Here is a 13215-nt window from a genome sequence, read left to right on the forward strand (position 1 = left end):
TAGTGAAACTGTAGGCTTGATCTGGATCTTCCAGTTTTCAACTAGTGTCCTCTTCCAAGATCTAAATTAAATTGTCAGTGTTTTGTTTGTTTTTAAGTCATTTTAAAAAATGTATAGTGGTATTTCATTGTGATTTTAAGTGGCGTTTCCCTAATGACTAGTGATGTTGAACATCTGTTCATATGCCAGTTGGACATAAGTATATCTTCTTTGGTCAAGTGTTTACAGATTTTTGCCTGTTTTTTAAAAATTGAGTTGCTTGCTTATTGTTGAATTTTTAAAATTTTTTATATATTCTAGTTATAAGATCTTTAACACCTTGTGCTTTGCAAATGTTCAAACCTGAGTCCATGGTTTAGCTTTTCATTCTCTTAATAATGTGTTTCACAGAATGAAAGTTTTCAATTTTGATAAGTTTCAATTTATTAATTTTTATACCATGAATTATGCTTTTGGTGTTATATTGAAAAACTCTTTGCCAGTCCCAAGGCAACAAAAAGTTTTCCCCTTGGTTATCTTTGAGAAGTTTTATAATTTACCTTTTATGTTTAGGTTGATGATCCATTTTGACTTAACTTTTGTATAGAGTGTGAGGAATGTGTGGAGGGTTTTGTTCTGTCTTGTTTTTTTTTGTTTGTTTGTTTTGTTTTTGCGGTACGCAGGCCTCTCACTGTGGTGGCCTCTCCCGTTGCGGAGCACAGGCTCCGGACACGCAGGCTCAGTAGCCATGGCTCACGGGCCCAGCCGCTCCACGGCATGTGGGATCTTCCCAGACCGGGGCACGAACCCATGTCCCCTGCATCAGCAGGCGGACTCTCAACCACTGCGCCACCAGGGAAGCCCTCTGTCTTGTTTTTGTTTTGCTTTTTTTTTTTTTTTTTTTTTGCAGTACGCGGGCCTCTCACTGTTGTGGCCTCTTCCATTGCAGAGCACAGGCTCCGGACGCTCAGGCTCAGCGGCCATGGCTCACGGGCCCAGCCGCTCTGTGGCATGTGGGATCTTCCCGGACCGGGGCACGAACACGTGTCCCCTGCATTAGGGGGCGGACTCTCAACCACTGCGCCACCAGGAAAGCCCTGTTTTGCTTTTTGCACATGGATAGCCAACTGTTCCAGAACCATTTGTTGACAAAAGTATTCTTTTTTCATTGAGTTGCCTTGGCACCCTTGTCAAAAATCAGTTGTTTACTGAGATTTTAGAGTTAATGTATTGCCATAGTGTGACCAAAACTGTATTGACTAATACAATGATTATTTATTAAATCTCACATCAGTGAGAAAGAAGAAACTAGGTAAGGAAAAGAAAGTGTTGAAAAATTTAGAGTAAAATGGAGTTAGCCTTCCTTCATATAATACAAAAATAAACTCCTGATGAAATTGTTAAAATAAAAACAACTCAGTTGTCTATATTTGTGTGGGTCTGCTTCTCAACTATTTGTTCTGTTGATCTATGTGCTTATCCTTTTGTAAATAACACACTATTATAATAAGTTTTATAACTTTATGATAAGTTTTGAAATTGGATAGTGTGAATCTTCCAAATTTATTCAAGCTTTGCAGAGTGATTTTGCTGTGAGTAGCGGCTCTGGAAAAAAAGTTTGAGCAGATTCTTTTCAGCAGTAAAACCACCATAGCATTTCAGAGGAGCATTTTCTTCCTGTGGTTTCTGTTTCCTGCCACAGAAACTGCCACATCTTTCAGCCGTCTTTTGTACTGAAGTAAAAAGCAGAGGGACATTCTCTTCTTTCTTTCTTTCTATTTTTATCATACTAGATCCAGAGGCAAGTGGTAATCTAGACTGATTATTACAAGATCATCAGGATTTACATTTCAAATTTATTACACTCTAGAGATCCCCATGGTTGATTTTGTTAAGATTTTTGTTTCCTTCATGTCACCATGACCATTTCATCATGTAATAAGCTCTGTGTTTCTTTTCCCCCCAGTGTGCATGCTATAACTCTGCTTACTTGAGATTCCATGAAAATATACTATGTGGTCAATTATAGTTTTTATATTAATAATGATTTTTATATGAAAAATATAGAACATTTTAAATAAAAAGGACTCATAATTCCATGACTCAGCAATGACCACTGTACTCAGTATTTTTATATATCTAATTTCTACATATGTTGTTTTAAAATTTTTTGTAAAAGCAAAGAAGGAATCGTAAACATTTTGCACCAAATAAAAGCCCTTTAGTTGTATTTTATAATTGGTTCAGATATGCTATTAAAGAAAACCTTTTTTGACATTTTACAGTTCTTAATGGTAATTATCTAAAGTCATTGGTTACATAATAACAATGACAGCAATAACAAGCAGTGCTTAAACAAGATAGAGCTTTAGTCTCTATTATATTAAAGTCTGGTCCGCGATGATTAAGTGGTCCATGATGACGGTAACTTTGCTTCACCAAGTCCTCAGGGACAATGCTTCTTTCAGGTCATTGCTCCTCCATCTCTAGGGTGTGGCCTTCAGCCTCAGATTCAAGACGGTGGCATCTGCAGTCAGGGTGGTAGTGTAGAAGAAGGGCAAAGAAGAAGAGACGAGAGAGGTTGACATGACCCTGAAGTAAGACTCCCATACACTACAGAGTAGCAGTTCTTGCATACCACTGGCTGACTTTAGTCATATTGCAACATTTGTCTGCAAAGGAGGCTTAGACATGCAATCTGTTTGTAGGTAGTTATGTGTCTGGTTGAAACTTCTTTTACATTGGATAGAGGAAAGTGAATATTGAGGAAAAACTAGCAGTGTTTGCTAGAATCATAATATATTAAAAATATACTGATGAATTCAGTTCATTAATATTCTATTTAAATTTTTGCATCTACTACCTCAAATTTATTTTTAACTTTGTTTTCTTGTACTGCCATTGTTTAGGACATAATTATTTCATAAAATGAGTTGGGTAGCTTTCTCTCTTAGTCTCTGAAACTATTTATTTATTTAATAATGTTTATTTATTTTTACTTGTTGACAGTTTTGCTTTATTTATTTATTTATGGCTGTGTTGGGTCTTCGTTTCTGTGCGAGGGCTTTCTCCAGTTGTGGCAAGCGGGGGCCACTCTTCATCGCAGTGTGCGGGCCTCTCAATATCGCGACCTCTCTTGTTGTGGAGCACGGGCTCCAGACACGCAGGCTCAGTAATTGTGGCTCACGGGCCCAGCCGCTCCGCGGCATGTGGGATCCTCCCAGACCAGGGCTCGAACCCGTGTCCTCTGCATCGGCAGGCAGACTCTCAACCACTGCACCACCAGGGAAGCCCTGAAACTATTTACTTAAAGTAAGGATTATCTTTTCCTTGAAGATTTGGAAACCTCACCTAGTAAATCTCTGCTGTACTATAGTTATTCCATCCTTTTTTTTTTCTCATATTGTCTGTGTCTTTTCTTGTTGCTTTCTGTGTAGAGGTTTGCTTGTTTAAGTAGATATACGACCCTTATCCTGAACATTCAGTTTTGGGTTTTGCATATCATCCATTGTTTCCTTGATTCCTGTTGCATTAATTTCTTCAATATCTTTTTTTAAAATTAATTTATTTTATTTATTTATTTTTGGCTTCACTGGGTCTTCGTTGCTGTGCACGGGCTTTCTCTAGTTGCGGTGAGCAGGAGCTACTCTTTGTTGTGGTGCGCGGGCTTCTCATTGCGGTGGCTTCTCTTGTTGCGGAGCACGTGCTCTAGGTGCGTGGGCTTCAGTAGTTGTAGCACATGGGCTCAGTAGTTGTGGCTCGCGGGCTCTAGAGCGCAGGCTCAGTAGGTGTGGCGCGTGGGCTTAGTTGCTCGGCAGCATGTGGGATCTTCCTGGACCAGGGCTCGAACCCGTGTCACCTGCATTGGCAGGCGGATTCTTAACCACTGCGCCACACTTCTTCAATTATCTTTAATATAATTTTCCATCTTCCTTTAGTTTTATTTTGTCACCTCTTTAAAGTTTCTTGAATTGAACACCTAACAAACTGATTTTCAGTTTTTCTTATTTTTTTCAACAAAGAAGTGTATCATTTACTGCTAAGTACCATGTTACATGAACCCTGTATAATTTGATGTGTAGTACATTGTCACGTGATTCTAAATATTTTGTAACTTTATGATTTCCTCTTTGAGAATGTTTTTGCGTAGGTAGAATACGCACACATTGATACATTTTTGGGCGCGTGCTGTATTCCAGGCACGTGGGATACAGAAATGAAACACAGGGTCCCTACTTTCGAGAAGATCAGTGTTTATAGCTATCACAGGCATAAAAGGTGTTTCCTCTTAATGGCATGGTATGTTTTTTCATGTTAAGTAGGCCTCTGACTGAGTCAGCCTGTATGTTTACTGATCAAGTTGCCTACAGTGGTTGGGTAGAGGGCCCTGGCCGGATGAGGCCAAGATTAATGTATAGTATGTATGCCCATAAATCAGCCTCTCTTTGTTCCTGGTACAGCTAATCTCATTTAGTGATCTTGTAAACAGTTACCTTGACACAGGAAAAAATAATGTAATTAGGTCACGTTTTTTAGTTTAGTTTTTTTTTTGTTTGTTTTGCGGTACACGTGCCTCTCACCCCTGCGGCTTCTCCCGTTGTGGAGCACAGGCTCCGGACGCGCAGGCTCAGCGGCCATGGCCCACGGGCCCAGCCGCTCCGCGGCACGGGGGATCTTCCCGGACCGGGGCACGAACCCGCGTCCCCTGCATCGGCAGGCGGACTCTCAACCACTGCGCCACCAGGGAAGCCCTAGTTTAGTTTTTCTCAATGTACACATAGTTTAAAGAATCATATTTCTACATGGTTTTTCATTTACAAAAAACCCCGTTTTCCCTCACCATCTCATTTCCCCTACTCAGAGGAAGCCATTTTCATCTCTTTTATGAATTTTTAAAAAAAACTTATTTATTTATTTTTGGCTGTGTTGGGTCTTCGTTGCTGTGCGCGGGCTTTCTCTAGTTGCAGCGAGTGGGGGCTACTCGTCATTGCGGTGCGCAGGTTTCTCATTGCGGTGGCTTCTCTTGTTGCAGAGCACGTGCTCTAGGTGTGCGGGCTTCAGTAGTTGTGGCACGTGGGCTCAGTAGTTGTGACATGTGGGCTCAGTAGTTGTGGCTTGTGGGCTCTAGAGCGCAGGCTCAGTAGTTGTGGCTCATGGGCTTAGTTGCTCTGTGGCATGTGGGATCTTCCCGGACCAGGGCTCAAATCTGTGTCCCTTGCATTGGCAGGCGGATTCTTAACCACTACGCCACCAGGGAAGTCCCATCCTTTATTTTATTTGATATTTTTGTCCGTGTCTCTAAATAACTTAGTTATTCTGCTACCTCTTGATTTTTTTCCCCCAGTTTTGGGCATTTTTTTTGACTTCCAGTTTGGAAGTTGAGGATTTATCTCTATTTCATTCTCCACACCCCAGCTTAGTATACACACACACACACACACACACACACACACACACTCTCACAGATACTTCCTAACCTTCATGCTGCCCATACATTTATAACATTGGTTAAAATGATATTCAATTTTTACATTATTATGACAATGCAAATACAATTTGTAGTTGAGCCATGTGATACCCTGTGATTACTTTTTGTTTCACATGCATATTTTTGTTCTCCTTAGAACAATGAAAAGGGACTTTGTTTCCTAGTTTTTTATGTATTTGTCACCATCTCATTCCAGATTTGACCCTAAACTTCCACATGTTTTTCAATATGCTCAGTTATATCAGGTGTTTTATATTTTGTAGACACATCTCCTTGATCCTTTCTACCTGCTCCAATCTGGACTGGTTCTCTCTAGGCTTGCTCACACCTGCCGTTTTAGACTCTCCCCTACTCATTATCTTGATTCTCTTTGCCTCTGTCTTACGGTGAATTCTCTTTCCTGGTTCCCATGTTTTCTTCTTTCTTGGTTTACTCCCTTATTTTGGCAGAGCACATACTCCAATAGCTTCCTGAGAAGGGGTTGTAAAAATTAATGAAGAGAATCCTCAATTAAAATAGAGTCAGGAGGCCAGAAGGGGGCGCTCGCATACCCCATGATGATAGCAGAGCCCAACAGGAAGAAGAAAGACTTCCTCTTCTTTCCTGGCAAGAGCTTAGTCAATGAGAGGCAGTCACGACTCAGCCAATGAAAAGCCAAGGACTCTCTGTTTACTATTGCCCTCCTAACTCCCCCCCACCCCGCTATAAAAGAGTTATCCTCTCCATTTTTGTGGGGGGCTTACACGTGGCTCACCATGGTTGTAGACGTTGAATTATAATTCTTTGGTAATCCTGAATACTGTAAATTCATTTTTGCTGGAGCAATACTGGCTGTCTATTTGTATTAGGTCACCAGTTTGCATGGGAGATCCTTTTTTTTTTCTTTTTTCAAGTTTGCATGTTAAAAATATCTTTATTCTAACTTCCTGATTAATGGTATGGCTGTGAATAGGACTCTAAGTTGGGATACGTTTTCCCTTGGAATTTCTTCCAGCTTCCACGGTTACTGTTGAGGAGTCTAACCCCAATCTCGTTCCTTTGCGTTTAATTTACATTTCTTTCTCTGGAATTATGAAATACCTTCTCTTTGTCCATAGTGTCCTGAATTTTCGTTTCATGATATTCTTTGCTGCATGCCTGTTTTACCCACTGGATTGGGATTTTAATCTGGAAAATTACATCTTCCACTTTGGGCAATCTGTTGATCATTTATTTAATGATTCTTTTTACTTTGTTTTCTCTCTTCTCTCTCTTCTGAATTCCTAATGTTCAATGTTGGCCTTTAAAATTTTTTCATCTCTCTAGCATTGTGTTCTCATTTCTGGAGATATCCTTGACTTTGTCTTCCAACCATTCCATTGAGTGTTTTCATTTTCACTATAATACTTTAAAATTCCTTGTGTCGTTTTTCCCCTCTGAATGCTCCTTTATAATAATGTCCATCTCTTGCTATATGCATGAAGTTACTATTGTCTCTTCAAGTTTCCATCTTCCATACTGTCTATTTCCTGTAAGTTCATGCCTCTCTGATTTGGTCTTTATATGTTTTGGTAAAGATTTTCAGCAGCTATCTATTAATCTTCAGATGACTGTTCCTGCATGAGTAGGGTTCTCTTGGTTTTTGTATGTCTGAATATATTTTGATTTTGCTCTTATTTTAATGAGAATTTGATTAGGTAAAAGAGACACCTGTTTTCCCTTAGCACTTTAAATATTTGGATTTGTCAGTCTCTTGTTTCTGGTATTATTGTTGATGAGAAATACACTGTCATTCATTAGTAGTTATCCTTTTTTATTGTGTCTTTGGTAAGTTTTACGATGATCTCTTTTTCTTTGGTTTACTGAATTTTTTTCTACTATGTGTCTAGTTTGGACTATAATTATTTTTAAAATTTGTCCTGCTTGACATTCAGAAGGGGCTCTAGATATGATATTTTATATATTTTTTAAAACTGGAAAACTTTCAGCAATAATATCTTTAAAACTGTCTCGCAGACTTTTTAAAAAATTAGTTAATTAATTAGTTTATATTTTTGGCTGCATTGGGCCTTTATTGCTGCGCGTGGGCTTTCTCTAGTTCCAGTGAGTGGGGGCTACTCTTCATTGCGGTGCACAGGCTTCTCATTGTGGTGGCTCATTGTGTTGCGGAGCACAGGCTCTAGGTGCGCAGGCTTCAGTAGTTGTGGCTCGCAGGCCAAGCGCTCAGGCTCAGTAGTTGTGGCGCACAGGCTTAGTTGCTCCATGGCATGTGGGATCTTCCTGGACCAGGCCTCAAACCTGTGTCGTCTGCCTTGGCAGGCGGATTCTTAAGCACTGTGCCACCAGGGAAGTCCCAAAAAGGGTTTAAAAAAAGTCTTTCTAAAAACTACCTATCCTTGATCTCTAAAGCAAAATAAAAACTACTTCCTTGTATTGATTCACTGAACATTAAAAATAACATAAACAATTTTCCTGTTGTATATTCATGTACTTTAATGAACTTATTAGTCATATATATTTCTAATACTATGTCACTGGTATTTTTCTGAATAATATATATTTCAGTATCTTTTTATCTCTCTTATCTTCATAAAATTGCCTGCAATATTATTTGAAGTTGCATTTTATGGCTAATACATTTTAAATTGTTGACACCTTCAATTGGTTTTCCTCTGAATATTAAGAAAATAGTCTTTATAGATGCTGAGATAATTAGTACATGCTGACCATTAGCAAATTCTGTTAAAGGGAGGATATTCTCAATTCCAACTTTTTTGGTAGTGAATTATGTAAATATTTTATCTTCCATTCAGAAAGGTTTTCTTCAAAATATTTTTTTTTCATAATTGAAATTTTATTTGTTGTTTTGAGGATCAGTACACAGACATTTCAATTTGTACACAATTCTCAACATACGTACCAAAAACCTAAAAAATCATGTAGTTGTGATTCTTTTCTGAACAGTTATTCCAGTGACTTTCCAGCTTAAAATTTGGGGGCAAATTTTCCTTCACAGGATATCAAGTACCAATATCTTCAAATATTGATATGCTGTTACATCGTAAGTCCCACTAATTCACAATTTAATATCACATACACTACATACTCAAATTGTCAATCGTTCACAGCACATTAACAGTTACTAGAAGAACTGGACTACCACTACCAAAGATGTTACAGAGTGCACAAAACTCTGCCCAGGAGAGCCAAGATCAAGGGGTGAGTGGTTTGCTTTAGGAAACAATTCTACCAAAAACAACGTGGGAAGAGAAGTAATTTAAAGTGTTTAAGACATTAAATGCGCAACTGACTCCAAACTGCCATGTAGTATGCTTTGTATTATAGGATATAAAAGCTACCCTCCATCTGTGGAATGTTAAGCTGACACCCAAGACAATCAAAGCCTCCCATATTCAATATCCCACTATTTTCTGGTTGTACCAAAAAATAAACAACCAGCAAATGATTTCACCTCTTAAAAAAAAGCATTTACACTTAAAAAATGGGATGAGGTGGGATTCCTTCCTTTTTAAAAATGTTTCTAGAGCTACTAAAAAACTTGCATTTACAAAATAGTTGATAAAAATATTCCTCTGGATTGTACAAGAAGGGAAACAGGGACCACTGATAGGACCAGGTGTGTGATATTAATCAGACTTGGCTTCTTTCTCTCCTGCTTCATCAGAAGCTGGGCTCTCCTCATTTTTAGTTTCTCCATTTTCTGCAGGTAAGTCTTCTTTAGTCTCTTGGTTAGCCACTTCAGCCTGCTTTCCCTTTGCTCCCCTTTTCCCTTTTGTTTGCACTTTTTTGTCGGAAGATTTATCCTTTCCTGCTGCCTTTTTTGGCTTCGTTTCCACTTTTGCAGGAACCGGTTTAGCTGACAACCTCGCCGATCTCCTCTTGGGCTCCTCCTTCGCCGCCCCCTCGGCGGAGCTGACCTTCCTCTTGGGCATCGTCGCGGCAGGGCGGGCGCGTGCCGGGTGCCTGCGGGCCGCGGCGCGCCGAGAGCCTTCGCGAACCTGGGCTGCCTGGCCGCTGCCGCTCCTCCCGCCGCCCGAGCTGCTGGGACCCCTCTTCAAAATATTTTATAAGACAAAACTCAAATACTCTTTTTTTCTGTCCATAATTCTTTGAATATTCCACAAAATGCAAATTCTGCATGATTCCATTTCTTAATTTTATTTCACTGAGGGTATTTATTTTATTTCATTGGGTGAATATACATTTACCCAATCAAAAATATTAACTCTATTAAATATTCTTTTTAGAAGTTGAGATATTCTAAAGAATAATTTTTAAGTTTTGAAATTAAATCTTCTGTACTATTGAGTACACGTGGTTTAGTTTTTAGGTTTTTTCCCTTAGTTTTGTAGGGTTAAATGACAGTGTTTTCCTAGTTTTAAGTTGCATTTCAATCATTGTAATTTACTAAAACCTTTATAGGCTGAAACATTTTTTGCGCCATTTGTTTAATCTTTTGATTATACAGTGTATATTTTCCACAAAAGTAATCAAAATTTACAGAAACTGCTTACCAAAACATTCAGCATAATTGTAGGCAACTTAGGTTCATTTATTAAGTAGTTCATCAAAGATTGAAACATATCGGCGGGGGAGAGCCGGCGGAGGAGGTTCAGCCTCTGACCAATGACGTGTCAGAGGGGGAATTCGATTCAATGCATCCTGGAGAGGAGGAGGGAGACGCCAGCAGGGAGGATGGAGAGGAATTCCACTACGACAGCTTAGATCAGGGAAATGTTAGTTTTGAAGAAGAGGAAGCCAGACAGCCAGAGCTGCTGGATTGAGATGAAGCAAAAGCCCGAGTGGTAGGAGGTTGAGTCTTAAAGATGCTTCTGTTACCAGGCCTCTGCTTCCAGTTCTTTAAAAGTTACCTGGTTGGGGCTTCCCTGGTGGCACAGTGGTAAAGAATCCGCCTGCCAATGCAGGGGACATGGGTTTGAGCCCTTGTCCAGGAAGATCCCACATGCTGCCGAGCAACTAAGCCTGTGCACCACAACTACTGAGCCTGCGTGCCACAATTAATGAAGCCCGCGCGCTTAGAGCCCGTGCTCCGCAACAAGAGAAGCCACCAGCCCCTGCTAGCCGCAACTAGAGAAAGGCTGTGTGCAGCAATGAAGACCCAACGCAGCCAAAAAAAAAAAAAGTTACCAGGTTATTTTGCCATGATTTTTTTAGTGCTATTTTCTCCTAGGAGAAAGAAAAACATCATATGACTGTAACTCTGCTGAAGATGGTTAATGGAAATGGATTCTGGCTAAGTTAGCTGAGTGACTAGATAGTGAAGTCCTTCTCTCAAATTACCCTCAAGCGAGCCAGGAAAACACCTAGAAAATAAAAATTCCTGTGTGCAATGCTCATAAAACACAACATAAAAAAAAAAAAGATTCAAAAGGAGAAATTGGGCTTCCCTGGTGGCGCAGTGGTTGAGAGTCCACCTGCCGATGCAGGGAACATGGGCTCGTGCCCCGGTCCGGGAGGATCCCACATGCCACGGAGCGGCTGGGCCCGTGAGCCATGGCCGCTGAGCCTGCGCGTCCGGAGCCTGTGCTCCACAACGGGAGAGGCCACAACAGTGAGAGGCCCGCGTACCACACACACACACACACACACACACACACACACACACACACACACACACACACACACACACACACACACACACACACACACACACACACACACACACACACACACAGTCAAATAATAAATAAGTACTCATAGATTTATACTGGACAGAAAAATGACACAAGTACCATAGCAGGAGCATTCAGATGCCTCTCTACTTGCTCCATGGCAGAACTGCTCAGCTTCTGTTTCCTGTACACTTTGCACCTAAGCTATAATTTCTCATTGCCCCCCTACTGTTCTCACCAGCTGGTGGCCTGAAGCCCACTTGCAAATCTCATGCCGCAGCATGAGCCATGCTCTGCCCGGTGGAGATGGCAAGAGCAGCAGCGTTGTTTTCTTTCCTACTGCCACTCAAGGCTGGAAGGAGCCAGTGGTCCCAAGCCACTCATTTATGAGTACACTTTGTTTTCGAAGTAAGTTCCCTGGATATTGTCCTTTAAAAAGAGATAGTAGTCCTGCTATTTCTGGAAACTGTAGGGAATAGCCTGCTGGGTTTTCAGTGGAACATCTCACATTCTACTGTGACTTATGCCCAGAAGACCTTGGCAGAAGTCGGAATACAAAGTGAAAGTACTCAGCCCATCCTGGCATGTTTTAATGCAAATAGTCAAAAAATTAAAATATGGGACAAACGCTAAGTTGGACAGGGTGCTGGAGCAAAAGGCATAAATTGATACACTTACAGAGCTCTTCTGTAGCACTAGATGAATTCTTCAACACTGTCTTTTAATTTACAAATATTTAATTTATTGAGGCAACTTCACAGTTCCTTTGCACTTTGAAAACTTCGGTGAGTACATATATGTATTTGCAAGGTTTCTCATTGGTTATTTTTCCTGTTTAGCACTTATTGTTTCGTTTCTGCCTCTTTAGAAAACTCTGCCTCTTTCAAGATAGTTCTGTTAGTTTAATAATAGGTTGGCATTTGATTTCTTTTTTAAAAAGAATTAATTTGATTGTGGCAAGAATGCTTGAGATGTACCCTCTTAACAAATGTTTAAGTGTACAGTGTAGTATCGTTGACTATAGATATAATTTGAACAGGAAGTCTGTAGAGTTTATTCATCTCGCTTAACTGAAACTGTCTGCCCGATGATTAGGGTTTTTGTTTTGTTCTGTTTTTATTTTGGCTGCACCCTGTGGCTTGCAGGATCTCAGTTCCCCCACCAGGGATCGAACCTGGGTCTCCACAGTGAAAGGGCTGAGTCCTAACCACTAGACCACCAGGGAACTCCCTGATGATTAGTTCCTATATGTGTTTCACAGTTTGGGTTTGGAGTTTCATCTTGATCCCGGGAGTCTCTCCCCCCTCAGTAGTCACCTGTCCCTGTCTAGCAGTTTTATAGCATTTACGTCACTCTTTTCCTGGACCCCTGGCTTCCCAGTCCAGAACTAGAATTCTTGCGTGGTTCTGATATTGTTGGGTGTTGCAGGTATTTCGTTTCTGTGATTTGTGGCCCTTTTAATGTGTACATTTTGGGTAACGATTTGGCTCCAGGTTTTACATAGTTTTTCTTCAAAATGATTTCTCCTCTTAACCCTCACCCCATTTCTGACCCTAATAAATGACTAAAATTTTAGTGTTTTATTTTTGTTTTGTTGTTAGGTCCCATAAAAATGTGACCTTAGCTCCAGTGGCTACACCAAAAGAGTCATGTCAAAATGTTTTGGAACCATTTTATGGCAGAACTATCTGATGTGATGCAACAGTTTTCTTTCTCTTCCTTTCCTTCCTAGGAGTTGTTGTTGGTCTTCTAGTCATCTGTCCTCATCCATCACTGTTCTTTAACACAGTGAAATGTTTACCTTAGTTTATGTTCCCCCACGGGCGGACTTTGAGATGAAGATTTGAATGGAAGTATTTTTTAGCTTTCTGGAAAATTTAGGGAACATAGGCAAGGGAGTGTGGTTATTAATATAGTCAGAGGAATGTAATAAAGGGTCATTATGAAGCCAGTTACCACAGTGGAAGACAGACGCTGAATCCTGAAGGCGGGCGCTCATAATTATGACCCCCCAGAGAGGCTTAAGAGCACAGGTGATCTGTGTCAGTTTCCATCGGTCACTGGTTGAAGGTTGCTCCTTGGGGTCGTTAGAGTTCGCATTCCCACCCAGCGCTT

At 40.4% G+C, this 13215-nt stretch overlaps 1 protein-coding gene across 1 annotated transcript; it reads right to left on the bottom strand.

The window, feature by feature from the left end:
* Nucleotides 1-8934: 8934 nt before the first annotated feature.
* On the bottom strand, nucleotides 8935-9511 carry LOC132524091 (non-histone chromosomal protein HMG-14). The gene has a single exon (XM_060155934.1). It carries the CDS (start codon nucleotides 9397-9399, stop codon nucleotides 9094-9096), a length of 306 nt encoding a protein of 101 aa, XP_060011917.1. The 5' UTR covers nucleotides 9400-9511; the 3' UTR covers nucleotides 8935-9093.
* Nucleotides 9512-13215: the final 3704 nt, after the last annotated feature.

This window comes from Lagenorhynchus albirostris, chromosome 8, assembly GCF_949774975.1.
Source record: "Lagenorhynchus albirostris chromosome 8, mLagAlb1.1, whole genome shotgun sequence".
Classification (NCBI taxonomy): domain Eukaryota; kingdom Metazoa; phylum Chordata; class Mammalia; order Artiodactyla; family Delphinidae; genus Lagenorhynchus; species Lagenorhynchus albirostris.